The following is a 27,605-nucleotide window of genomic DNA, read 5'->3' as shown; positions in this document are numbered from 1 at the left end:
AAATCATTCATATAATTCATTTGCATATCTGTTAAAAGGGTACTGTGTGTCACATCCTAGTATTTCGGTGGGGAGATTCTAGATTACAACGCTCTCTCTTGGGAGAATTTTTACAGAAGCTACGGTGGCCTACCAAGGACAAGAAGCTAGTCACTAAAGATGGCATCATCCCACCCACTGCCTCAAGTCTTTCCACAATATCAAGGGATGAGGTGAAGAGGTATTTAGTTATTTATTCTATAGTACTTCCAACAGGTGCATTTCCCCAGGACGCCCACTTTATATAAAAACGAGTAAGGCTGTTAAGTGTGTCCGTTCTGTGCAACTGTAGGGACGTGACGGCGCGCCCCACTCTTGTCGATATAAGAGGCTCATTCTTAGGTAATAAAAAAATCGTTAATTTTCAAGCGATGAACTTCTGACGCAACTGGATCTACACTGGACTGAGATTGTTTTTTCAGATTTTTCCTGGTTTTTATCAGGTGGGTTCAGTTTGTCAGAGTGTGGGAAGTCTTCAGCAAAGACAAATGTACGTGAAAGGAAGCAGACAAATGAAATATGTTGTAATCAAACATCTACACACCTACTCCTCCACTGTGAGTGAACAGAGACTTTCTGGCTCATTTGCTTTAATTGTCATGTTTTAGAGGACATTTTAACACATCTCATTATGTATTGTACCTTGTTAAAAACCTTTCTGTCATCAGAGTATATGATTTTTTTCTCCGGATGTTCACAGACGTCACTTTTTGTATATTTTTCTTTATGTTGCTCAAACAAAATATTTCACTTTTGAACATAGGGTGCATTCTCTTTTGCCAGTCAAAGACCTATTGTTAATGCATTAAGATTCATGTTAAAATTCACCAAATATAATACAGCTACACCTGTATATAAAGTCAAATATATATCTATTTCATCGCCACAGGCTTTTTCAAATGAGTCCACACTTTGACCTGCAATGCCAGGTAACATCTAAAAACAGACAATATTCCTAATTGATGGGTTTCAAGTCTCTGCATTAAGTTTTTGTTGTGTATTGAAATTAATGAAAAATAATGGCTGCCTAAATACAGTCAAAAATACTTATTAAGACTTTTGTATATAGAAAATGTAATAAGTTATACATTGAAAATGTTGTTGTTTTTTTTGGGGGGGGGGGGTAGATTTATTTTAACATTGTTTTTGTCAAGGAAATCAAGGATGACTGTAACTATGTTTTCTGTTCTTACAGTGCTGAATGCAAGTAGCAGTGCAGACATCAAAAATACTGTATGAATGGAATTACAGACACCCAAAAGGAAGCATTTTCACAAGTTCTACTGGTGAAAAAAGGCCAAAATACCTCACAGTAAGAAAAAAACACACACATAGATTTAATAGTGTATATTACCGTTGAGGTTATATGTCACATTCCAAGACAGTTTTGTTAATATGTATATTGCTTATTTTGTCTTTTTCAATTGTTAAGATAAAGAAATTGAATCGAGTTTGCATTGTTATGTAGCATGAAACAAAGCGCCCTAATGAAGTTATGTTTTCACGTTTGGGTGACCGCATGCACTGACACCCCTTAATGAATACACAGTACACGTGTGTGTAAAAATTTACAAATATGTTTGTATGTATTCGGGCAGAGACAATGACAATGTTTTGAAAGTCTGCAAACCAGTACACATGGGAAAACAGTATGTTTTCATAATTTTCCCCAAATAAAAAAAAAGGTTTTTGTTTTTTTTTGCTCCAAAAAGACAAGTCTGCTAAATTTGATTGATGTGAATTTGACTCAAAACTGCCTTTTACCGTGAATTTTTTGGTACTTTCTATTTTTGTATAATGTACACTATTGAAAAAAAGACAAACAAAAAAACAAATAAAATCAATTTTGTTGCCAATCACTTTGTTTATTACTGTTAAAAGCGTATACAGAATACATCGATCACAGTTACTAAGTCGTAAATAAATAGTGAGGTAAGGTAGTAACTTACAATACTGAAATATTCTTAATTGAGATTTTGCAACTAGCATTTTGTCTGAACAATTTCGGAACAAAACGTATTCAGACACAACTTCACGTATTATGAGTTTATCCAACTTTTCCAACACGACAAAACGACAAAATTGGCTCACGGATGTAGAGCTCTTCGCTAACATTTCTTTGGTTTGGTAAGATGTTTTTTAAGGTGGATGCACACGCCGGAAGACATGGGTAGTTACAAGGTGCTCTTTTTTGAGTGATCTCAATCCCTTAGCTTCCCTCATGTCTTAAATAATGCATTGAGCTTGAGAGAAAGCATGCAGGTAAGTCATCAGGAGCTCGAGGTTCACCATTTGGTCCTGTGTAACATACTGTAGTTATGCTTCATGTGGCCAGGTTGAGACATCTAAACTGATGAATAATAGAAGAACATGGTGGAACCCTTTTATATGCTATCACTTGAATCCATCGGTGTATGAGTGTGTGTATGAATGGGTGAATGTGGTAAGATATGTAAAGCGCTTTGGGGCTGAGAAAATCGGCTAGAAAGCGCTATATAAGTCAAGTTTACCATTTTACAAGGCTTTCACAATCATGTAATTTTTGGTATTTTAATTATCATAAAATAGTCGCAACTAACACTTTTAATTGTCTTTTAAGGGTCATTCTTATGCCTGGCAGTATAGTTGTTGTGTTTTGGCTTTTTCAGCTGGGCCTAATTCCATTTTGTTGAAGGTCTTGGGGTCACAGTTCTGGAGAACGCTTGTTGTCAAAAACAGTGAATATCTCCTAACGGTCTGCTACCTGTCCATACTGTGTGTGCATGCTGAAAAAGAATCCAGTGTTAATACAAAGCCTAGTCTCTGTGAACGCTGTGAACGGGCATGTTGCTAGCCACTGTGGGCCCCCTCTGTTTACATAGCCGTTACATACTATTTTACAGAGCCTAGGCTGTGTATTAACAGCGCACACACACAGTTTGGATAGGTTACGAAGAATGAGGCGATATTCATGGATTTTGACAAGACTTTGACAACAAGTGTTCTCCAGAATCACTGACTCCACCTTTAATATCCATGGCTGGTCAGCATTGTGTCAACCGTGTCAATCAACAAGCTCCTTGCTGTGCTGCGCATGGATATATTTTATGCTCATTGAGACACCCAACTTTGATATCATATATTGATTTTTTACTATTTTCGACCAGGTATCCAGAGGCTTTAAAGCATTTAACTTTCACGTCATTGTTTTACACCGATTGCGCTCCACTGTTTATTACTGACGGTCCAGTGAATAGCAGGGTTCAGGTCACCAAAATAGACCAGCGCCGTGCACTCCTACCCTGCAGTTATTTATTCATTTTGATGTATTTTTCCCTCGTCCCATTTAGCAAACTGTTAAGAACTGGAGCAAAGCCCCATAAATATTACACACGACACAGATGATGCACCCACACTTATAGAGGCAGTTTGCTGGTTTCTTTGAACTGTGAGCCATTGCATTATATTCTTGTTTAAAATGTAGGCCTACATTATGTTTGTCTTATATGGACCTGTATATCGTTCTTCATTGCAGCTTTATGTATATTTTTTTTAACTATTTTTTTCACCTACTTCTACAGCTGTCAGCAGTAGTTCAAAGTTGACCTATTTCTGTATACATAGAGCAAAGACAAAACTAAAGTAAAATTCCTCATAGTTGTACACCTACACTATATGACCATTACCATTTGTCACTTTTGGGCCTCCATACTTCACACACTTCAGTACATACATGTATATAGGCTGCAAATAAGGTAAGCGCTTACTTTTGTTAGCCATGCCACTGACTGGACAATTCATCCAGACTTGTTCAACAAAGTGGTTTATATGGGCCCATGTGCAAGGGACATGCGTGAGGGAGCAGATTGCTATTAAAGGCATAGTGACTGAAATATTTACAGGATGTCCATAGAACTTCTTTGTTTGCCAGGTGAGTGCATAGACACTCAGGTAACTCAGTAAAAGCAGATGTGAACCACTCAAAGTCCCAGATGTCTGACTAAAGTAGTGGAGATGGATGGAAGAGCTCACCGGATCTATAGCAAAGTGTTTTGGTTATTTTTGTACGAATTGCAGCTTCTTAAAGGTACAGTGTGTAATATCATAGTATTTAAGCGTCATCTAGTGGTGAGATTGTAGATGTCAGCGCTCCCTTGCTAACCTCTCCTTTTAAAATAATTTAAAGAAGCTACGATCGCCATCAAAGACAAGAAGCTACTAAAGATGGCATCAACCCACCACTGCCTCAAGTCTTTCACAATATCAACTGTTGAGGTGAAGATATCTTAAGTTATTTATTCTATAGCACTTCTTCTCCATCTTCCGGAATTATTTTGAATTTGTATTTCCAACTCGATGAAATGATACTATGCTTGTGATCTCAAGTTTTATTTTTCTAAATGTTTGAACCTTCAATAGGAAGCCTTTTAATTAATGATCAATCTGCTAAATATGGTATATTATACATTTTTAAATGAGTCTGAAAACAGCTATTTTGAGGCAGTTATACTTGAAAAATCACTTGAGCAGTTTATCATCATTTATCCAAATAATTGTACCTGAAATAAAAAATAAAAAATCTTGAAGGTAGAAATGTAGGCCTACTTTATTATTGCATGTCATTTCAGCTGTGTGGAACAACATCGCCCTCTAGTCCTGGAGCAGTGACATTACACCTCCCCCTGCACCTGACAGTGAGCCGTTACCTTTATTATACTATCTATGGCCGTTACCATACACTGGGCCATACATCCTTGGTCGCTTGTATTTGCTGCCGTCTGCTGGACAAAGGGAGAGACACCGTTAGTGGAAGAACATGCTGCAGTTCAGGTAAATGTTGAAAGCCACATTCAAGTCCTTTATTTGTCCTAATCATATACAATATTTACAGTGAAGTAGTCATTATTTTCCGTGTGCTCAGGCTCTCTACAATAATGCTCTAGCCTACATAACGTAGGCTATAGGAAGACAAATCCGGCCGGTGAAAATGAGAATTTAAGACATAATATTGTGAAAACGTTCAGATTTAGAAATAAATTGTAATATGAATAGGCTATATATCTGAATATACCTGGATCATGAACTTGGACCATCCACGAAGGGAAAAACATAACATTGTGGACTTTGTGTTCAGCCTGATTAGTAAAAGTGTACAATTTTACTGCAGGCAATTAGGCCAAGTTCTTTATTTTTTATTTTTAAATATAATGAATCCTCAACGCTGTGGTATTCACAATAAAATATTTCCTTGTCATTTCTTTAATAGTTACATTATCTCTCCCCCCTGCTTTCTTAAAAATAGTTTCGTCCATCACTCGGGCGCATCTGGTTTTGAGTGGCGCGAGCGACAGCAGTGTTTGTGAACCTCCCGGCGCGAGGAAGCAGAACACCTGAACACCTGGATCAGTAGCCTGTTGCGAGGCGGACGGTTGAGAGGAGCAAGCCGCTCGCGAGCTGGAGCACGCGGACCGGAACCCACCACCCAACCGCTGGGCTGGACCAGAGCAACCAGCCGTTTGGACCGATGTTCTGGCCGAAATGTCCAGACATATCTACATACGAAACAAAATTGGCGAGGGCATCCAAGCGCCCATCTTTCAGGTACGTAGGTTATTTAATTAGGCTACTAAGCTAAGCTCCAAGGTTACTTCATTTAAAAATAAGACAGTTTAGGGCTAGGGAAAGGGAACACCTACTTTTGACACCTGTGCCACTTTTCATTTATTTATTTAAACCTGAGTTCAATTTACATTGTAGTGTAGAGAGACAAAAAGTTACTTCTACTAGGCTACCATTAAAATCATGAAATAGAAAAATGTGTTTAAAAAACACCTTAAAGTAAAGGGAGGAAGTATGTGATGCCTAAATACTCCTCAGTTAGTCAGTCTACTGCTTTTGCTTTGCCTAATAGATCAATATTTAAATGTAGGCCTATATCAAGTTTTTCTTCACAGTTGATTTAATTGTGTATGGTACGTACAGTATTACATATGGTGGAGAGATAGAGTGATAGAATAGGCGTCAGAATCATATCAGACTTTGGTTGAAAGATGGGTTTGGCTTCATCATTTTAAATTTTTTCTAATGATGAATCAAGCGATTACTTTTAAAAGTGCTATCATGTTATTAAAATACTCAAAATATAGTCAGTCCTCCTTGATGACTAAATTGCTCTGACCATAGACTTTATACCAAATATTAACATTAAAATAACACATATGATTGTATTTCATGTTGAAAAAGTAACTGTGTTGTCCTACTAATGCATAATATAATATAATACAATATAATATAATATAATATAATACAATATAATATAATATAATATAATATAATATAATATAATATAATATAATATAATATAATATAATATAATATAATATAATATAAGGGTCTTCAACAGACAGTGTCCTCCTGTGAATTTATCCTGCATTAATTTAGATACCCTATACACCTCGGAAACAGCACCATGGAGGGCTTCAGTCAATAATATCAATATCAACTGAATTATTGAAATATAGTGCTGGACCAAAGTTTATTTCAAATATACCAGAATAATGAAACACCCCATTTTTTAGAGGCTTTTTCAGGTGTATAACGTGTAGCATATTTATAACATGTTTTGCATCTTAAATGAAGGGATCAGCCCCTGATAACTGATCATTTCTGATATTAATAGCTGAGGTTATTTATAAATGTGGCTAACTTTGTCCTTCATAGCTCTTCTTGGCTGTTTAGCTTGAATTGAGAGACAGAAAAGGAGAGAGATGGTGACCCAGATAAATGGCCCTGTTTTTAGAAATTCAGGGAAGTAGGCGCTGACTTTTTACCGGTGACATTGTCATTAACTCTGGAGACGAGAACAGAAATGGGGCAAATCACTGGCAGATAATTAATTTAGCTCCCAGGAGATGAGCTCCGCTTGTATATTTGGACTTGGAGGGAGTGAGGAGGTAGGCCTACACTGTAAAAAGTGAAAAGTTAGGGAAACTTAAAAATTCAAGGCAGTTTCTCTACTTGATTTACGTTTTAAAGGTTCAGTAAGCGGAATGGTCAGTTTAGTTAACTTCCTGTCAGTGACTCCAGTTAGCAGTCCCCTCCCTCGTCCCCACCTCACCACATTAATGCACTGCGGTCTTCAAACAGCGAGTTATCTAGCATCATCTCAGATAAGTAAGTGGAATAAAACATGATAAAAACCATCAGAACAGACATTGGGAAGGATTTTTAGGCATATAAACATTCACCCATCTGTCGCTCTGCAAGTGCACCGACAGTGAGACGGGTGCCGGTTTGTAGCGTTCTCTCTTGTGATTGGAAATCAGTTTCGGGATCCCGAAAAGTTTATTTGTCGATTACATTCAGAGCGAGTGACTGAGAGATCGGCTTTATAAAACGCGTACACTATGTAAGTGAACGCTGTATGAATAAAGAGCGATTTAACACTTATATTAACATAAATAAATCGCTTACTTTCACCTTTAAGGAGAACTTCCCTTCGTTTGAGCCAACTAATTATCTTTTGTGAAGATAACGTATCTTGCATTTAAATTGAAAATGTATTCAAATTTTGAGCTCTACATACTTGGATATTTCAAACAATAACAGTTGTGCCAACTTTGTATCTGTCATACAGATACAAGTCGGTGAAAATGTTGATTCAAACATCACACAGTTAAAACTGTCAGAAAAACTTTCCGAACAAAAAATAATAAGTTGGCACAACTTCTACTTTTTGAAAGTCTGTGTAATATCTCAAAAAAAGATAATAGTTAACTCAAATGTAGGCAGTTTTAGTTTTAGACAAAAAACTCTAGTGAAGAGACAGTTGCCTTTTATAATTTGAGTAGTCCTAACTTTCTGAGTTATTACAACAACAGCTCGAGTAGTTAAAATACGGAGTGTAAAAATTACTAAAAAAAAACCTGCCCACCATTCCTCATTTCAAAAACAACCTGAATCTTCACAATGCCATTTTCTTTTCTTATTTAGTTATTCTGTTTAGATTTCATTTAACACCACTTCTGAGTGGGACCAAATACACTTGGAAATTGTGTTAAATTGAACCTTTTTAGTGTTTCTTTAACCCTTCCAAATGTGCTTTGGCATATTGTAAAAAAATAGTTTCTGTTTGTTGAAATCTGGTCTTTTCCGTACAGGTGAATCGAGGGACTTATTCCAGGAGGAGCCGACTCAAGAGATCAGATGGCAGCACCACCTCTACCAGCTTCATCCTCAGACAGGTAAAGAAAAGCCGTGGATGAATAGAAAACACCCACTGTCACTGGTTGGGAAATGTATTGATTTTTATAGATGTTTTAAAATGGTTTATTTTATTCCAGGTAAGGAAAGCCTTATTGAACAGTGCAGATTGCGTGGACATATTTTCATAAAGGAACAGTGTGTAATACTTGAGTATTTTGGCATCATCTAGTGGTGGGATTCTACATTACAAAGCTCCGTGTCTATCCCTCCCGTTCTGAGAATTTACAGAAGCTACGGTGGCCTTCAATATCAAGTGATCATGTGAAGATGTATTTAGTTATTTATTCTATAGTACTTGTTCTTCATCTTCCAACAGGTGCATTTCCTCAGGACACCCGCTATATATAAAAACTTGTATGGCCGTTAAGTTTGTCCATTCTGCGCTACTGTAGAAACATGGCGGTGTAACATGGCGGCGTGCCTCTGCTCCTGTCTAAATATAAAAGGCTCATTCTAAGGTTATAAAAGAAAAAAACGATTATACACTAATTAAAACATACATTTCTACCAAGTCTGTTCTTGGCAAATTATGCAAATGCCTTGGCTATTGGAACACAGCGCTGTCAGCGGTGTCGTTGCCAGAATACATGGGGTTATAACAACATGGTTTCATCATTTTGGGTCATTACAGAAAGAAAAAAAGGAATAATTAAATAATTTCATGTAAATGGGGGCTCATTTGATTTGGGTCTGACCTCATTATTAGTTGAATTCATGCTACTTATTTTTCAGTGTACTGTATATGGACCACATTGGAACTCCATGTGGATGATAGTTAACAGGGGAATGGAGGATGCTGCTCCCTCTCTTTTACCCATCCATCCCCATCCCCCGATCCACGCTACCTCCCCACACTACATATAAATAAATAAATAAAAATCAAGGAGAGCGCTCATCCAAGCTGAGTGGACAGCCAGCCAGCCAATAAGCAGCCTGCACAGTGGCTCTGTCATCAGGCTTGGATATTGAGGAAGGATCCACTGCTTCTCCTTTACTGCCTTTCTGCTGCTATACTGCTGGCTGCCTCTGCTGCCGTTCGTCCTCGCTGTGTATATGTATATGTGTGGGTGAGGGCTTGTGTGTGTGTGTGTGTGTGTGTGTGCATGCGTGTATGTGTGTGTGTGTGTGTGTGTGGGCTACCTCCAGGGAGAGCCTAACCATCCTATAATGTGAGCCTAGCCAGCGCGGCTTGCGGGGAGAAGCTGCATCCTTCACACGACCAAGGCCCTCCAAAAGGAACCAGGCGTGATCCAAGGATATCTTTCCAAAAAAAACCTTCTCTCTCTCTCTGCCGTTTGAGGGAAGGGGATTGTCGTCATCCCCCTCCCCATCCATCCATCCATCCTATTTTTTTTCCTTCTTCTCTGCTGCCCCCTCCTTTCTCCTCCTCCGCTAGCACTCTCATCCCCATTCTTCTAGAGGCGCTCGTTGGAATATCAAACCTCCATGTATGACAATTTGTACCTGCATGGATTTGAAGACTCGGAGGCGGTGAGTTTTTTATTTTTTTAAGTCTGTGTGTGTGTGAGTGTGGGGGTGAATCTGCTTTCGCTATCTCTCTCTCTTGGCGTGTGTGTTTATTGATGGAAGTATAGTATCTGCTGTGCACACACACACACACACACACACAAGGGTTGGCCTTTGATGGGTTAGCCAACGGTAAAGAGTAGCGGGATCGTGGGCTGTGAAAGGGGGGTTGGGTGGGTGTGAGGGTGGGGGGTGCACATTAGGCAGATGGCTTCTGACGTGTGACATTCACACCATAGTTCTGCATAAATGTCTCTAAATCAGGCCCATTTGTGTGTGTGTGTGTGTGTGTGTGTGTGTGTGTGTGTGTGTGTGTGTGTGTGTGTGTGTGTGTGTGTGTGTGTGTGTGAATGTGTGTGTGTGTGTGTGTGTGTGTGACGTGTGGTCCTGCATACAGTGTGTGGGTGATTTTGCCTATAAGCTTGTAAGAACACACGTCAGGAAACCAGCGGAGCTAGGAGAAGCCATTTAGCGCTCATAACACTATGGACCCATCCGTGATTCACAGAGGCAAATGGAAAGATGTTGATTGCCCACACCTCCCCACACCCCCCCCCCCCCCACCCTAGGGCCCGTATCGTGACCACACTCACAGGATTAACTGTATCGTGTCAAATTTCTCCATTTATCGCTTAGAGAAAAATATATATAATAAAATCCAAATGCAGCCGAGTATTTTTGGTTCTGACCCTGCGACTGCGTTGTTACACAGGCTCTGCCGACGCTCGGAGAAACATGCATTGTGATGTCATCAAGTGGATTCTGATGTGAATGAGTCACACGCTGAAGCTACTCCTAACAGCTTGCATGCTACAGTGCAGCATCAACGCTTCCACACACACACACACACACACACACACACACACACACACACACACACACACACACACACATGTATTCTATTAATATAGCCTTTATTTTGTCTCATTGAGATTACATTTTCTGTTGCAACAGAGACCTGGCCAAGATGGACAGCATCACACAGTAACATAACGCACCAAAAGAAATGATGTTCAATATTACTTCTTTAGTGATGGATTTAATGTGTTTGAGAAAAAAAAATGCCTTCATTTGGTAACTAGACTTGGAGTCTATACATGCATTTGCCTTTGTCCCATATGTTGTTGAATTTAGAGTTAGTTAGTTATATGTGGTTGTTAAGGTAGGCAAGTAATTGGTAGACCTGCAATGGACTGATAAAAAATCTAAGCCGTTTAGTCCCATAAAATGTTATAAACCCTTAAAAACCACTGGATCCTACAATTCCCATAATGCAACCGAATATAATAAGCTATTGGAACTTTTCCTTTTCATTTCTATTTTTTTTAGATAAAGGCTTTTTGTTGAGAATTTGTTGAGAATTTGTCATCTCCATCTCTCTCACAAACTGAGCAACAACCCTGATGACATCACTATGACATCATCATCAGGGACTATTTTCTTGTACTTGACAAAGCCACTGGAGAGCCACAGAATACATAAAACATACAGTTGAGTTTACACACACTCAATTAGCCGTTCTTATGACAGGTGGACTGATTGTGCATGTGTTAAATCGATATCTTGCCCCTTTAGGAAATCATAAGGAATTTGTGATGTGTCCGTAATTGTCTCAGAAATCGTTACAAAGACCCAGAAATCTTACGTGGCACTTGGAAATGGGATGCACACAATTACGGACAAGGAGTGTGCTTAAGTCAGGACTTGCTGCTGCTAGCTTGTAAAACACACACACACACACACACACACACACAAAGTGCTTAGCTTTGACGACTAGCTTGATGGATTATTGTGAGACTAATGATTAACACAGCAAAAGGACACACTTGGGTCAATTCGTGTCCACGCAAAAAAAAAACACACACATGGCATTACTGGATTTCTGACTGTGTGGCAGGGAAATTACTGCAAGTCTAGCATGTCTCAAGGCACCCAAGTCATAAAAAAAAATCCCTTAGCGTTTGCGGGAAATGGACCATTGTCAACATTTAATTTCGAGGCTCTGTTACCTCCATTGTTGGGTATAATTGTGTAGGGTTAATGCGGAGATATGTAATTGAATGATAGGCTATGAGTGTGAATTATTTAGTTATTTATTTTTCTTCTCCTAAAACATAATTGTTTGTGCCATTTACTTTATCATAATAATTTTTTTAAAGGTTACCTGTTTACACGGTTATGTCTCTTCTCACTTAATAGAAAGTTTAAAAAAATCAAATATGGTTATTTAAACCTGTACTACCGTTTGCCATCCCTTTTTTTGGTTTTGTTCAATAAGTGGCTTAAAGTAGCTTAGCTGCTGCATTTCGGTTCAGTTAACATCCATCTAATTACGTGGATGAAGTAATTGCTTTTATGAGGTCATTCTGTGATGTTTATCTTACTGCTAATAATTAATACTATGGGAGTCATGTTTAATTGTGTCCATGTTGCTATTTGGTGTCACCAGAATTGTAGGGCATATGACACATTTGAAAACAATGGTCTAATTTAGTAATATTGATGGGGAAAATTGAGTCCATTGAAAAAGTGGCTTGCATATTTATATATATGTGTGCCTTGCATATTTAAATATCTGCAGGGGCGCAAGTGGATCAAAAAGTAACAAGTTTGTAATAATAAATTAAAGGCCTGGGCATAAAATGTGGAAAAAACTCAGTCTCACATTTATTTTTGAAAATATGACCAATTATACTGATTTAAACATGGTCAATTTCCATGTATCCAACACGTCTCCCTCTAGTATATACGGAATGTAAAATGAGACAAAATCGTGACATTATAAATTAGGTAACTAACATGCTAAATATTTCTCATCATTTTGCTTATACTAGCCCATAATATTGACTTACTTTCCCATTATTTCTCATTTACCATCTAACAGATTTGACTGACTTTACTATAAGTTTGACTTGCTATCTGAGAGTTGACCGGTTATATTATAAATTTGACTCTGTATAAGTCAAAGTTAAGATCGGCTATTTCATAATTGTGACTTACCATTTTGACGTATCTCATACATTTTGACTTATACATTTTGTGGCTATCCAGGGATTGTGTTGACTTGTGTGATGGACTGTGTTTGGTCATTCGAACTGCTGACGGCACTAGAAATAGTCATTCCACTTTGTCTAAGATGCTCCTGGCAATCTCTTTCATGGCATCCGCTCCACCTGTCCCGCCCTCTAGAGTGCCAAGCTGCCACTCAACACTTGGCACTCACAATTCAAGTAGATGTGAACCCCCAAAAACTTTAAGGACAGTCAATGGTCCCATAAAAAAAGTTTTTCTCTTAAGTGGACCTCATTGTTCCAGAGGACATGTTTATTTAAGGACATAATTTAACTTTTTTCTGTCTTTTCAGAGGGACAATTTAGGTCATTCGGGGTATATGTGTCCACACTTTATGACTCTATGCCCTTGAAGTGTGACTGTCTCACTTTCTTCTCATCCTATCATCCTAAGTGCTATTGTTCATTTTGCATTAGTCATGCATTGGTCACCTTTTTCCAGTATTCTGGTCATTGCCTTTTGCTCTAAAAATGCAACTTTGTCTACGGTAGTGGCTGGGATGGTTTCATTACAAGTACACTTATTATATTACATTTTTTACAGGAAATCCAGCTGAATTGTCCAGACCATTTTTTCAGTGTCTTTAGTAGGGCTACAGTACTTCAGTATCTTTTTCCATTGTTTCTAGGCTTGAGTGGTGTCTAAAGGCTACTAATTCCCCTTAGGGTCTCAAAATAATCAAGTCAATATTGTCAGTAAATAAAGACGACACAAATTATCATTTTTTTGTTGGGGAAAAGTGTTCCTTTTACATACAAACTATGGTAGAGATAAAATCGGCTTGTATACACACGTGTCATAAATATAATGGAGATTTCTGTGTTTTTGCGACATACTTGCAAGTAAGACCAGTTCCACGCAGTAATTAGTTAATGAGGGCCCAAAGTGAGCTGTAAAGTAACCCTATTTTGTTGTATTGCAAAGTACAATGACAAGAAAGGCTTGAATTAAATTGAATTGTATCCAGCCTCTGATAGTAAAGCCGCTGTGCTATGTGTGTTCTTCCTAGGGCTCAGCTGATTCCTACACTAGCAGACCATCAGACTCAGATGTCTCTCTGGAGGAGGAGAGGGAGGTCCCGGCCCCGGCCCCGAGCCAGAGCCCCAGCCAGGGCCAGGGACCGGGACAGAGCCAGCAGGAGAAGGAGCAGCAGGCCACCACGCAGCTGGAGAGGGCCAAGGTAAGCAGCCAGGCTTCAGCACTACTCAGCCAAATGAGTCTTATATGGGCTGGGAGGATGGCCTAAAGAGAAAGGGCTCCTCCCAGTAACCATGAGGTCGCTGGTTGGATCCCCGGTACCGGACAGGAGGGTGTTACTCGTAATAATAGTGGTGGCTGCTATTACAACCCACCATCCCTGCCATTATGTCCGTGAGCAAGACACCAAACGACTCGTGGAGGGCCTAAACTATGGATGACAAATTTCAATGTGCCTTGTGTACAATTGATTAACTTAACTTAACTACTGCTGAAGTTAACGGGTGGAGACAGTGATTCTGGAGAATGCTTGTAGTCAAAACCAGTTTTTATTAAATCAGTGAACATCTCCGAACAGGTACAGGGACAGGTAGTGGATCGTGAGGAGATATTCACGGACTTTGACAACAAGCGTTCTAGTGAATCACTGACTCCTCTTTACATGCACAGACACAATCAAGTGATGCTACTAGCCAAATACAAGAGTCCTGGCTGATAAATATTATCAAAAATAGCCCCTTTCACACAGGCCAAAAAAACACGTTTAAATGGCTAATATCTGGTTTTTGCCTGCAGTTTGAAAGCTAGCAATCAGACTCTGGGTCAAAATATGTTGACCAGCTCATATTGGTGTGCAATGGTTCCACACTGTATGTCTCTTCTCTGTGAGTCACTGACTGTGTATCCGTGCTCCAGACTAAACCTGTGGCCTTTGCTGTGAGGACAAACGTCAGCTACTGCGGCGCGCTGGATGAGGATGTTCCAGTTCCAGCCACAGCCATCTCCTTTGACGCCAAGGATTTCCTCCACATAAAAGAGGTGCTTAAATGGATACTATTTGAAGAAAAAAAATTGGGATAAATATGTGTGAAACTCTGGGAAGAATTGTGACAAAAGTATAAACAGCAGTCTATGGAAGGAATTGGGGGTGGAAGATAAAAATGAGATTGTTTTCAGGAATAATTTCAACATTCAATAAGTATTTAGTGTCGAGAAATTGTGGGAAGATTGCCATTCCGATGGAGCCATCGTTGTTTGTAATGGTTTTTTGAGTTCCCTCCACAAAATATCTCAGGAAAAGAACAGAAATATATAATGCTAATACTGCTTTGTTTCTACAAAGATGGACTCCAGTTATGTCATATTTGAATACCCTAGCAATATGATGCCCTTGGAAAAAGATCAAATGAATGTAAAATGCCCTCTGTCAACTCAAGGCATGTTGTACGTTGGATGCTCAATGTTGTTGATATTGAAACCTGAATACATATTTAAAAAATCTGTAAAGCTTACTGATTAAAGGTGTACTATGTAACTTTTGGTGCGTCAGAGAAGCGGACATTTTTGCAAACTAACTGCAGGCTCTGTAAATGTAAACAAATCCACCTCCCCTGAAACTGCATAGTGCACCTTTTTAAATATTTTTTCCCATTTACTTTGTGTGTTTTTTTTATGGTTGCGCAGAAGTTCAACAACGACTGGTGGATCGGTCGGTTAGTGAAGGAGGGCTGTGAGATCGGCTTCATCCCCAGCCCTCTGAAGCTGGAGAACATCCGGCTACAGCACGAGCAGAAGAGAGGACGCGTCCAAGGGTAAGTACAGAGACACACACACACACACAGTCTGCACGATTTAGCAATGCGTTCAATTCTACACTTACACAGAAATTGGTTAATTTGGTGATGGTAATGTTTATTTTTAATTTGAATTGTTTCAAGCAAAACAAACAAATAAACTCAATGATACTTGAAATTATTTTTCTATATTTATTTCCAGTAAGTTATTTATTTTCTAATGTTTTAGAGATCTTTAGCTTTTTTTAAAAAAAAGTTCCTTTGTTTGTGTTTCCTTAATTGTTTTAAAATGACATAAGAAAAAAAAAAGATGCACTTTTTCATAAGAAAAAATATCCCAGCTTTAAGAGCAAAGCATTTTTATATCACAAAGCTTGTCAGTGAACTATGAGGGCAAAAACAAAATAATAATGAATTGATCATAATCAAGGTAATATGTTAAATGCATGGTCATATTAATTTGAGGTCAGATATCCCAGCCCTACAGTAGACTATACTCTATTGGTAAAAGCTAATATGCTCTCGGATCTTAATTGTCAATGCTGGTGACTTATGACTATTCATTCCTCCATCACATGCCGACTGTAGCACAGTTTAACAGTTCCAATGGCTGTAACTATCTGTCCTATGGGCAGCCAACTTTCCCTGTGTGTAATGTGTCTTGAAGGATCTGCCATCCATAGTTTGTACATCAGCTCCCATGCACCTTCTAGTGCAGGGGTTCTCAACCTTCTGCAAGCTGGGCCCCCCCAAAGCTGGGTCATTGCAGTTGGGCCCCCCCACCGACCCTGACAACCCCCCCCCCCCCCCACACACACACACACACACACCACCCTACACAGATAGATAGATAGATAGATAGATAGATAGATAGATAGATAGATAGATAGATAGATAGATAGATAGATAGATAATCTATTATTGTTATTATCACAAGGGCTAGGCCAGTGGCGCACCTTTGAGTTGAACATTGGGTTTAGGGTTGGGGTGGGTAAATTTCTTATATTTTAACGTTAAATTCTGGTGCACTTTAAAAGCTAATTATGAGATTGTATCAATGAGACACTGAGGAAATGTTTTTTTTTTTTTTTAAATCTCCTTAGAAGAGAAGAAAATAGTAGCCTAAATAGAACATACACAGAATAAATTCTACAATAGGTATACCTGTTATGAAAAAGCTTCACAAAACAAAGTCTATGATCAATGGGAAACACTGCTGTCTGACAACCCAGTTCAGAGAATGTTTCAACTATTGAGTCTTGGATTTGGAAAGTGGCCAGATTTAGCTCAAAATGCTACCTGCGATTAATGTGCTGTGCAGCCTGAACGCGGAGTTGTGTGTGTCTCAGTGGCGATTCCAGGAAATTTTGACTGGGGGTGGCCAAGGTGGGCCACAGAGCTAGAGTGGGGTGGCCATAGCACCCCTGAATGAATAGCATGTGATATGCTGTACAACCAATTCAAAGATGATTTATAATCCCAAATGCCCAAATCATGTTAGTGTCCATTGTAATGTTTGTCAGAAAACTAAACCCCTGAAGGGGGGTCTGGGGGCATCCCCCCCAGAAGATTTTTTTGTGTTTTTAACATGTAATCTAAGCATTCTGGTGCATTCTGGCGAAGATAATAAAGGAAAAAGTCAATATTTATTTCAGTTCAGATGAATAGTAAAATTAGCAAGACAACATAACTTGCTAGCAGCCAGATGCCTAACAACTGGACAGAGGGACGGATGACCACTAGCTTTTGACCAAATATCTTGCTAAAAAAATAAACCTTTATTTATGAAATTCTGCCCTAAGAACATGTTACACTTGCTAACTACAAACTTACATTTTTTTATTCAGATTTCAAAAATCTGCTGGGACACGTGCCCATACACATGCATGGGTGGCACGCATGTCACAAGCACACTTATGCTGTTTTCAAGACCTTTGCTGACCAGAGACCAGTTCTAGTGGCCACAGTTCTACCATTAATTCAGTACTTGAAAATTGCAAACTGATCTCATATCAGTGGATTGGAGTGTTTGTGTGATGAACTTGGCAACTACCTATCAAAAAAAGTTAAGAAAGAAAATACATATCATCTCTGAACTAGGCTACATATCAGGAAAAAAATTTAAATTACAAAAAAAAAAAAAAAAAAAAAAAAATTAAGATTTTTTTTTTTTTTTTTTCCATCCCCCTCGCGCCCCCCCGGTAGAGTGTCCGCGCCCCCCCGGGGGGGCGCGCCCCACCGGTTGAGAACCACTGTTCTAGTGTAATGCTAATCTGAATAGACAACAGTGCTTCAGTCGCTAGATTTCTGTGGCATTGGGTCAACCAAGTCTCACAGACGAGGAGAGACATTTGAGCCTCATTAGCCAGCATTACAATTATATCATTGTAACGGGAAAACAGAAGTGGTTTCATACTTATATGTTGTAAACTGTCTGATTTATGATACATATATGTTCTTAAAAACATGCCGAAAAATGCATTTTTAAGACCTGTACATATAATTTTTTTGATAATAAAATGAAAAAAGAATGTATCCAAAATCGGTTCTGTAAAAACTCTGGACAGTAAGATGTTAAAGATTTTGACTCTGGCTTTATCCAACATCTAGAATTTTATTTTTTTAAAGATGCAAATGTAGTATAATTAGTTAGGTATTGCCAAATTTACATATTTATTCAAAAAATTCTGAAAAAAATTGTAATACCAAAAAAATGATGGTTTTATTGTAAGTAATCAACTGGCAAGTTTCATGATGATATCTATAAGCTAAACATGTTACCCTATTCACCTGCAGTCTCTTACCTTAAAATGGTCATGTATGGCTGCCTATATAGTCAACCTTACAATTTGTGATGCTACTTATAAATAGCCACACTTCTTCCGACTTTTTCCGCATTAATACCATGGTGTTTTCTCTGTTTTTTCTTTTATCTCCTCTTGTCTTTTCCAGTAAGTTTGGTGGGAACTCTTCTTCTAGTGTAGAGGATGAGGTAGCTGCCTCTATCCGACCGCTCATATCCTCGGCAGGTGAGAACGTCAGACAGGGGGGGAGAGGGCTGTTAAGCCTTGTTTCCACTGAGCGCTTCGGTACGGTTTGGTGTGGCTCGGCACACATTTATTTGCATTTCCTCGGTCAAAAGTTGGAAAAGGTAGCTATTTTCATCACCCCTCTCCTTGGGGTACCAAGCCGTCCAAAAAGGGGGGAGCTGCACAGTTCAGTCTGTTGATTAGTCAACAGAATCATTTCCATGCAAGAGATAAACCGCCTTGTGTAATCACCTCGGCAAGAGTGAAGAGTCTTGTGTTTAGCGAAGAATGAGCTCTTTGTCTATTGTGTGGCGTTTATCCTCTTCATTGAATTAATCAGCGGGCTACACTGTGTCCCGCTGCTACGATGTCACCATAGTTACGTAGCTGCTATGATGTCACCATAGTTACATACCTGCTATGATGTCAGTATATGATCATTACTTAGCTGCTGTACTACGGCTGTGACCCATAGACTGTATACTCTGAACTTGTCTATCGCCGTCCAGCATAAACCCCGCCTACCAAGTAAATGGTGCTGTCGGCAGTGGAAACGCAAGCCAGACCTAGAGTTACAGTGCCATGCCGAACCGAACCGTGCTGCTCAGCGGAAACCAGGCATTAGTAGCCAGCTGACCAACATAGCCCAACCAAGCTTCCTGAATTACAACAACATAGAGCGAATAAGCCTCTAAAAGAAAACCTTCTTAGAGCATAAGTTACACTGCGTAGAGTTGTTGGTACATTTTCCCATGATCCTCCTCTTCCTCCAGTTGAGGACTGCAGGCGCTCTGAGACTGGGGCTTACTACAGTGTGAATCCAACGACACCCCCCTGAACTGCACTCATGTGACATTGTGAATATAACCTTAGGACAATAGAAACACTTTTTTGATACAGTATGTGCCGGTTAATCCTTAATAGGTTTCCTTTTCTTACCAATCCTAATAAAAAGTTGCTTATGTGGAGCATGTTTGAATGTCTCTTATGGTGAATGATAGTTATAATCTTAGCAGCAGCAGTGACTGACGACGCTGTCTTTGTCTTCTCTTCCCTCCTACAGGAAAGCAGAAACAGAAAGTGGTAAGTTGGTGACGGTAAAACCCACTCATTCACCATCCACTAGACTCAAGTTGCTGTTAGAATCATAAACTGACATGAAATAGTAGCACTGTTAAGATGTAAGAACCTAATACCACGAAGGGTTAAGGACACTTAAAGGCGGAGTCAGTCATTCTGGACGACGCTTGTTGTGAAAATCACTTTCCCGTCAAAATCAGTTCATATCTCCTCACGATCCGCAAAATGTAAAATATTATGAGATTTTTTTTCCGAAAATGATAACTTCAATACAATTTTTTCCCCACCATTTTGCTTTTTTTAAATCAATTAGTAAGTGACATCAGGTTTACATTATCATTTTGCTACATGCCTACCACCATTTAACACATACAGTAGGATTGTAATACAAAATCAGCCGACTCTGCAGTCCATCACAGCTGTGTGTGTGCTCTGAATATTCTGGTTCCTGTTTTAAAGTGTTGTGGGTGGAGTTATTAAGGGCTATTGTCCTGTGTGGGATGAATCTACTGCTGCTGATGACCTGTGTTTGTTTGAAACAGACAGAGCACGTCCCACCGTACGATGTGGTCCCCTCCATGAGGCCTGTAGTGCTGGTGGGACCCTCCCTCAAAGGTTATGAGGTGAGCTACAAAGAAATACTATCGATTTATTCCTCTTCTTGATTGCACATGTGAAAATACACACACAAAAAAATTAAGAGACTACTTCAAATGATCGGTGTCTCTGGTTTGACTATTTATAGGTATGTGTTTGTGTAAAATTAAATGCTTTGATGGGTAAGCGTGTACATTTCTCCCAATTTCTAAACTAAAAAGATTCAGTAAGTGCATTTCAATTAATCCATGTAGAGACACCCATTCAAGAACATTTTGAAGTTATCTTCTAAATCTTTCCAGAGCTTTATTAGATCAATAAAAAAAAGTTGATTAGATACATACAGTATAGTGACTGGAAAGTAAAAATAGCTCAATGAAATTAAAATTAAACAAATAACTTAAATGTGTAGGAAGACTCCAATAAACCCATAAGGGCTTATGGAGTCGCCCTCCTTATGTTAAACATATAGACAACTAAAGAAGTACAAAAATGCATGACACAGCTAAAGAAAAGGCTTATTTAATCAGGTATTAAAATATAAATGCTGGCTAAATTAAAACAGAGAATTATTATAATGTTGTATTGTTTAAGATTTGGGAATCTATTTTGAAACCAGACCGGTGGAAAGTTGTGAAAAGTTTGAAGATGGTCCAGCTCGATAAAAGGTTGGATACTTAGTGACAGGAACAAAGGAGGAGAACTGGAAAATCTTTAGGAGAATGTTACCTGTTTTTTTTTGCAGAGAGAAAATGCATTTTACTTTTGCCACTGATTATATGGCGTTTTTTCAAACAACATAAATGGCACTTTTCAGAAATACTGAACGCCATTCAAAACCCCCCGAGAGAATATTACAAAGGTTGAGATTACGGGAAACAGATGAGTCCATCTGTACGTCATCCCCCCAAAATAGCTCCCTGTTTGTGAGTGTGCCAAAGAAAGTTCCATCCCAATTTCAGTCGCACCAACAAGGAGACTAAGAGGTCAGATGAAAACATGTTGTGTTATTGGCACAATCTAGCTTTTTTCCCTCCCTTAAAGACACAGTGTGTATGTTTTAATTAGTGTTGCTTTAAAATAAAAGTTTTTTTTTATGTTATTACCTTAGAATACACCTTTTATATCTACATAGGTTATAAGAGGCTGCCACTGGTCGCCATGTTGCGCCGTCATGTTTCTAGTATAGCAGAGAAAAGGCAAACATGCTTGACTAAGAAATGAATGCAATAACTTGAAGTACATATACAACATTACATTTATTAAAAGAATAAGTTTGATGTATTCAAATGCTGGTTTTACCTTTATTTTCCCATAGGGATTGAAAATCTCTGGCAGCGATAAAAATGAATCATAGACAAACATAATAAGACACCATTCAATTCAAAGCAATATTTTGTTTTTATTCATGTCCTTGACAATCTTTTTTTGGTGTGCAGGTGACAGACATGATGCAGAAGGCTCTGTTCGACTTCCTCAAGCACAGATTTGATGGCAGGTAAGACTAATGGCACAGCTAGTTCTGCCCCGTCACTGATGACCTCATTAATTATTATAATTAAGTTTTTTTTTATGTTAAATTATTTTAAAAAAAATCTTTCTCCTCATTTTGCAGGATATCTATCACGCGAGTCACTGCGGATATATCGTTAGCGAAGAGGTCTGTTCTCAACAACCCCAGTAAGAGGGCCATCATCGAAAGATCCAACACTCGCTCCAGCTTAGGTAAGAATATCACTATAACATTGGTCACATATAAAAACCCTAAAATAGTTTATTTTGGCTAATAAAAGAAACTTTTGAACATATTAGAAAAATAAATGAAATAAAAAGCATTCTAGAAATTCTTTCAACTTTATTGTGTAAGTATTTCCAAAACAAGTGGGTGAGTTATTCTGATTGAAGTAACGACAAGGAATATTTCTGAAAGTCAAATTTTTTTCTTCTGATGATCATAAATTACTCCTTAGAGCAAATGACACCATCAGTGAAAAGAATGCTATTTATATAGTTATTACAAATGCCTTTTTAATGTGTACGCTTACCCAGGAACACCAGCTGGCGTTGTAAAAACACTATCACTTTCGTCCAAAGGGGGTGAAAGAATGAACACTGACTGAAAGTTCCTCGTAGCTACTTTAAACACGGAAACTGCTTTAATGTGTGAATGTGTATTTTGACTTTGACTTTGTCTGTCCAGCCGAGGTGCAGAGTGAGATTGAGAGGATCTTTGAGTTGGCGCGCTCCCTCCAGCTGGTGATTCTAGACGCTGACACCATCAACCATCCAGCCCAGCTCCTCAAGACGTCCCTGGCCCCCATCATTGTTCACGTTAAAGTGTCCTCTCCAAAGGTATCCAAAGACATAGCCATGCATTCAAAAAAAACAACTGAAAAATAATATGCTTAACAAAAAATTCCTTAAGATCAAGTAAAACAATTCAATAGAATAATAATATGTTGAACTTTCTGTGAAAGGTTAGGTCAGACAAGACAGGAGGAATACCTCTAATAGATTTTTGATGGCATATACTAAAGCAGCAATTGGTTTGATTTGGTTTTTTATTGTTTAGATTTTTATTATTTTTTTAAAAGTTTTATTTTTGGTATTTTATTATTGTCATCACTATTATTGTTTTTTTCTTGTTTCTTTTATCATTTTATCTACTAATATTTGTATTGCCTAGCGTGTATTGGTCTCCACATCCATTTTTGCCTATTTCTTATGTTGCAATCAATGTAAAGCACCTTGAACGACATGTGACTTATTTGAACAGTGCTAATACATTTAGCTTGATTGATGGATTGATTGATAATCTCCACAGCTACTGTCCCACACCAGACATGTTGAAGGTAACGGTCTCATGTTAGCTTGATATTTACCCTCCACTGATGTGGCAGCTCAGCACAAGCACAATGTTGCCTTCAAAGCCAGCATGAAATCCTGTACTTTCAAGCCCCTGCAGAAATCCACAACATCCTTCTAACTATGTCATTTGGGGAGTTAGCTGCATGATAGTAAGCATCTGAAAAGAGGCATATGTATCAATCCAAATTAAAGATATTTTCATTTAAGTTTGATAAACTTTACAGAAATTCGGTTGAGATGAGGCGGGCTATGCTCTGGTTCTTATTACACAATAAATACTTTGAGCCAATCGCAGCAGTTCTCTGCCCCGAACGCTCTATAAAAACAACGACTGTTACAATGGAGACCGTTTGTTACGGCCACGCCCACACGGTCCTGTCAAACGGTCTGGACAGTTAAAAAGCTGTTTTTAAATTAAGTTTTAAAATATTTATGAAAAAAAAAATCAATCAGATTTTTATAAAAGCTTATTGAGAAACCCAACTTTGATATCATATATTGATTTTTACTATTTGAAACCAGGTTTACAGAAGCTTTAAAGCCACTGACGAATAAGCCAGGCTTTTTGAATGGAGGCTTTTTGTCATCAGAGGCTTCAAATCTGCCCCTTTGCATGGAAGAGTATGTCTGCCACCCTTGTTCCCTCCACACGGGGACTATGGCAGTGACCAGAAAACCTCCAAATGTTGACGGTGGATTTGTTTAAAGGGGCAGTCACACATCCTGGTTGGGTCACTTTCACACTTTAATACCGCACACTCCTAGCATGCACAATGCTCGCTTTGCCACCACTGGAAAAGAAAACTGAGCAGCAATATACTGTATGTAGATTGGATATAGAACTAACATTTTGTTGTCATAAATATTTAATATCGAAAGCAAGTAAATACCCATCATGTTTTGTTTCTATAAACGTTCTCAGTAGTAGCAACAGTCCTGATTCTAAACCAGTAAGACATGTCCATAACAAAAAGCCCATTTTAACTTTAATGTGCAAAAATAAATTAACCATTAACATGTCAGTCAAAATGAGGTTGTAGCCCATTGTCTGCCTTAGACAATAGCAACGATGCATCATTTGTGTTTTAATAACGTTTTACTTACGAGTTATTCATACCATATCTTTATTTACAACATTTCTACTTTTTTCTCGAACTGCATAATGAAAAAAGATCCTCATGTGAAGGGGGTGGGGGGGTAGTGAGTGCTTTGACAGGGCACCCAACGCTGAGTTAGTGCCTGTTTGTAAGTGGAGCACCATGTCCTCTCCGTGTTGTACCCAGGTTCTACAGAGGCTAGTCAAGTCCAGAGGGAAGTCCCAGAGCAAACACCTGAATGTGCAGCTCGTGGCAGCGGACAAATTAGCCCAGTGTCCTCCAGTAAGTCACCCATCTGTTATGCAATTACTTTTTTATGTTAAAACATTAAAACTTTTCTTGTTGTTTTTTTATTTAGTCCAACTCATCAACTACTTGACCCTTAAATCCTATATATTGCATTTTTATTTCTTTGTATTCACATTATATATTAACAAATTCACTTACAATAAAATACTAACAATATATAAAAACGTTCTTTACACAGTAGACAGACAGACTAGAGTAACCCAACAGTACCTCACGGCATGTTCTTTCGGCCTATCATAGTTCAAACCAATCAACTCAGGGGGCGCTCAAGGTGTAGTGGTTAGAGCGTCCCCCCCCAGGAGGCTCAGTCCTTGCAGCATACCCGCTTCGAATCCAACCCATGGTTGGTTTCTCTGCGTTTCATTCCCCTCTCTAGCCCATTTCCTCTCAGTCTCTCTGCACTATAAATAAAGCATTAAAAATGCCAAAAAAAACAATCAACTCCCTCATACTAAATCCTACATTCAAATCCTACATTCAGTAATTAACATATTCACGTACAATACCAAACTGATATTATATAAAAACATTCTTTACATAGTAGAGACTAGAGTAACACAACACCTCAAGTGCGAGGCGGTGTGGACATTTTTAATATACTTTTTATTAAATTTCTTTTTAATTAAAAGTGTATCTCAATGGTTAGCTTCACCCTTACTCTCCTCTCCTTCTAACAGGAAATGTTTGACATCATCCTGGATGAGAACCAATTAGAGGACGCCTGTGAGCACCTGGCTGAATACCTGGAGGCCTACTGGAAGGCCACACACACCTCCATGGCCACGCCTCTCAACCCGCTGATAGGGCGCAACCTGGGCCCCACTACGCTCACACCCTACCCCACCACCATCTCTGGACTGCAGGTACACTTCGGATACTTTCAGGGTTCCCTTATGGAGAAATGATTTTGTTCTATTGTGTTTTTCATTTGATATTTATCTTCAGGAAGTATTTATCTTTTTCATTCAAACCCCTTAAGGTCCTTTCAAACCTCCTGACTCTACAATGTATTTGATTTTTTTTCAACGGCTGGCATAGGATAGTCAAAGCTTTTCTGCATGATTTGTTAATATACTGTATATATGTATAAAGAATGTATCTTTGTCAGAAGTGATAGCGTTTCATCGGTATAAATGAGCATTTGTGTCAGTTCAATAACATGCAAAAGACATTATCCACACACAGTATTACATATTGAGCTAGTTTTGGAGGTCAAGCTTATTTCTCAAATGCAGTAACTTCCCTTCTGAAACATTTTATAATGAACGACACAGACATGAGAGTGGTACCAATCTTTTCTTCTAGCAAAAAGGTGAACAAAATAGGTGCAAAACCTATTATTTCCACCTGTCAAAATTGTTATTAAGAACAGGTTTCAGAATTACGAATTTTGCTTTTTGCTTTTTTAGTATAGTATTTGTCTAGTGCCTGATACTTTAGTCCCCGGGTACCGATATCATTTAATTATTTTTAATAAGGTAAGATAAAGGTGAATGTTTAAGTGTGGTTTCTTACCCGTCCCCGTCTGTATGCCTGATGTGATTAGCAGACCCAAAAGTTGCGACAGAGCAACCACACGGGAGACCATTCTACGCCCAACGAGCGGCGCAACCTGATGACGTCGGACGAGAACTACCACAACGAGCGGGCGCACAAGGGACGCAACCGCATGTCGTCGGGCTCCCAGCATAGCCGCGAGCAGCAGGACCCCTACCAGGAGTACCAGGACCCCTATCAGGACTCATACAAGCCCCATCGCAACCGCAGCTCGCCAGGCACCTACAGCCATGACTCCAGGCACCGGCTCTGAGTCCTTACCCGGGGGGCGGGGGGATACCCATCCCCCAAAAAAACAAACGCTGCAACAGAGCCCACACGGTCCCAAATTGTACCTTTATTTTTATTTATTTTTGGTTTACGTTTGTCTACCTGGCTTTTTTTTCCCCGTTTTAAGAAGTCCAACAAAATCATTTTCAGGAAGTCAACATTAACTAATTCTAGTTCAATTAATTCCCCCTAAATGTATGTTTTCTTCGGGTGACTTTCTTGGGATTGTACTACTAACACAAAGCTGGGCAGACGTGCAGCGCAGACTGTGCTTGTTGCTTATCTCGGCAAGCTAAATTGGATAGTGTTGAGATGGTGTGAGTGTGTTGTGTGTGTATACGGGGCTTCAAAGCTCCTGGGACATTGAAACCAGGCCGGAGGGGAAGTCCACTCACTGCACACACACACACACAAACAGACAGACTGCTGTATGCTGCTGACCCGCACCCTGGGCCATGTAAAAAATCCTCTCACCATCCATTTAAACTTATTGCATGCTGATAGATGCATCCGCTGTCATCGATATTTTGTACCTAGCATTCTGGATACTCCCGCGATGAGGTGTAGATACGGAGATCCAATTTTCTAAATGTACTTGATTGTGTGGCAAGGCGTTAATATAAGAGATGGGTTTGTGTGTGTAAGGGGGAGGGTGGGAAGGGGGGGGGGGGGGGGGAGGTTGTGAGCAGATGAAACCCGGCTGCTAGTTTTAAGAACAAGTGGTGCTTCACATTCCCAAACTATTTTGCTATTCGAAAGTCACTTTGAGCAAGGCCAGCTTTTCTGTAGCATAGCTTTAGGATTTCATTTTTGGGTGACGAGACCCTCCTCGTCATGGGTTACACCGTAGGAGAAGGCAATACTGCTTCTGTTTATGAACAGCGAGCACTAAAGGAGTTAGGAAAGGTAGTAGTAAAGTGAAATACACTAGCTAAATACTACTTAAAGCCTCTGAAAACCTTGTCTAAAATAGTAAAAATCAATATATGGTATCAAAGTTGTCAATAAGCTTCTACAGAAATCTGATTGAAAATAAATGTTCATTAACATTATAAAACTTAGTTATAAAAACAGATTTTTACTGTTTGCTCCATTTGACAGGACAGTGTGGGCGTTTCAAACGGTCTCCATGGCAACAGTCATTG

At 39.0% G+C, this 27,605-nt stretch overlaps 1 protein-coding gene across 2 annotated transcripts; it reads left to right on the top strand.

Moving 5' to 3' along the window:
• Positions 1-5,556: 5,556 nt before the first annotated feature.
• On the top strand, positions 5,557-26,443 carry LOC307269752 (voltage-dependent L-type calcium channel subunit beta-4-like; the record flags this gene model as incomplete). Of its 2 annotated transcripts, XM_080052779.1 has the most annotated exons (14): positions 5,557-5,619; positions 8,178-8,261; positions 13,892-14,062; positions 14,776-14,898; positions 15,544-15,671; positions 18,606-18,682; positions 19,746-19,765; positions 20,305-20,385; positions 21,799-21,857; positions 21,975-22,084; positions 22,560-22,711; positions 24,511-24,606; positions 25,311-25,496; positions 26,183-26,443. In XM_080052779.1, the coding sequence occupies 14 exons, from the start codon at positions 5,557-5,559 to the stop codon at positions 26,441-26,443; spliced, it is 1,611 nt and encodes a 536-aa protein (XP_079908905.1). The 2 variants fall into 2 exon arrangements, with proteins under 2 accessions (XP_079908905.1, XP_079908906.1); XM_080052780.1 differs by lacking the exons at positions 5,557-5,619; positions 8,178-8,261 and adding an exon at positions 9,730-9,774.
• Positions 26,444-27,605: the final 1,162 nt, after the last annotated feature.

This window comes from Ammodytes marinus, assembly GCF_949987685.1.
Source record: "Ammodytes marinus genome assembly, chromosome: 24".
NCBI classification, from domain to species: Eukaryota; Metazoa; Chordata; class Actinopteri; order Uranoscopiformes; family Ammodytidae; genus Ammodytes; species Ammodytes marinus.
This window is presented reverse-complemented; position numbering and strand designations above follow the sequence as displayed.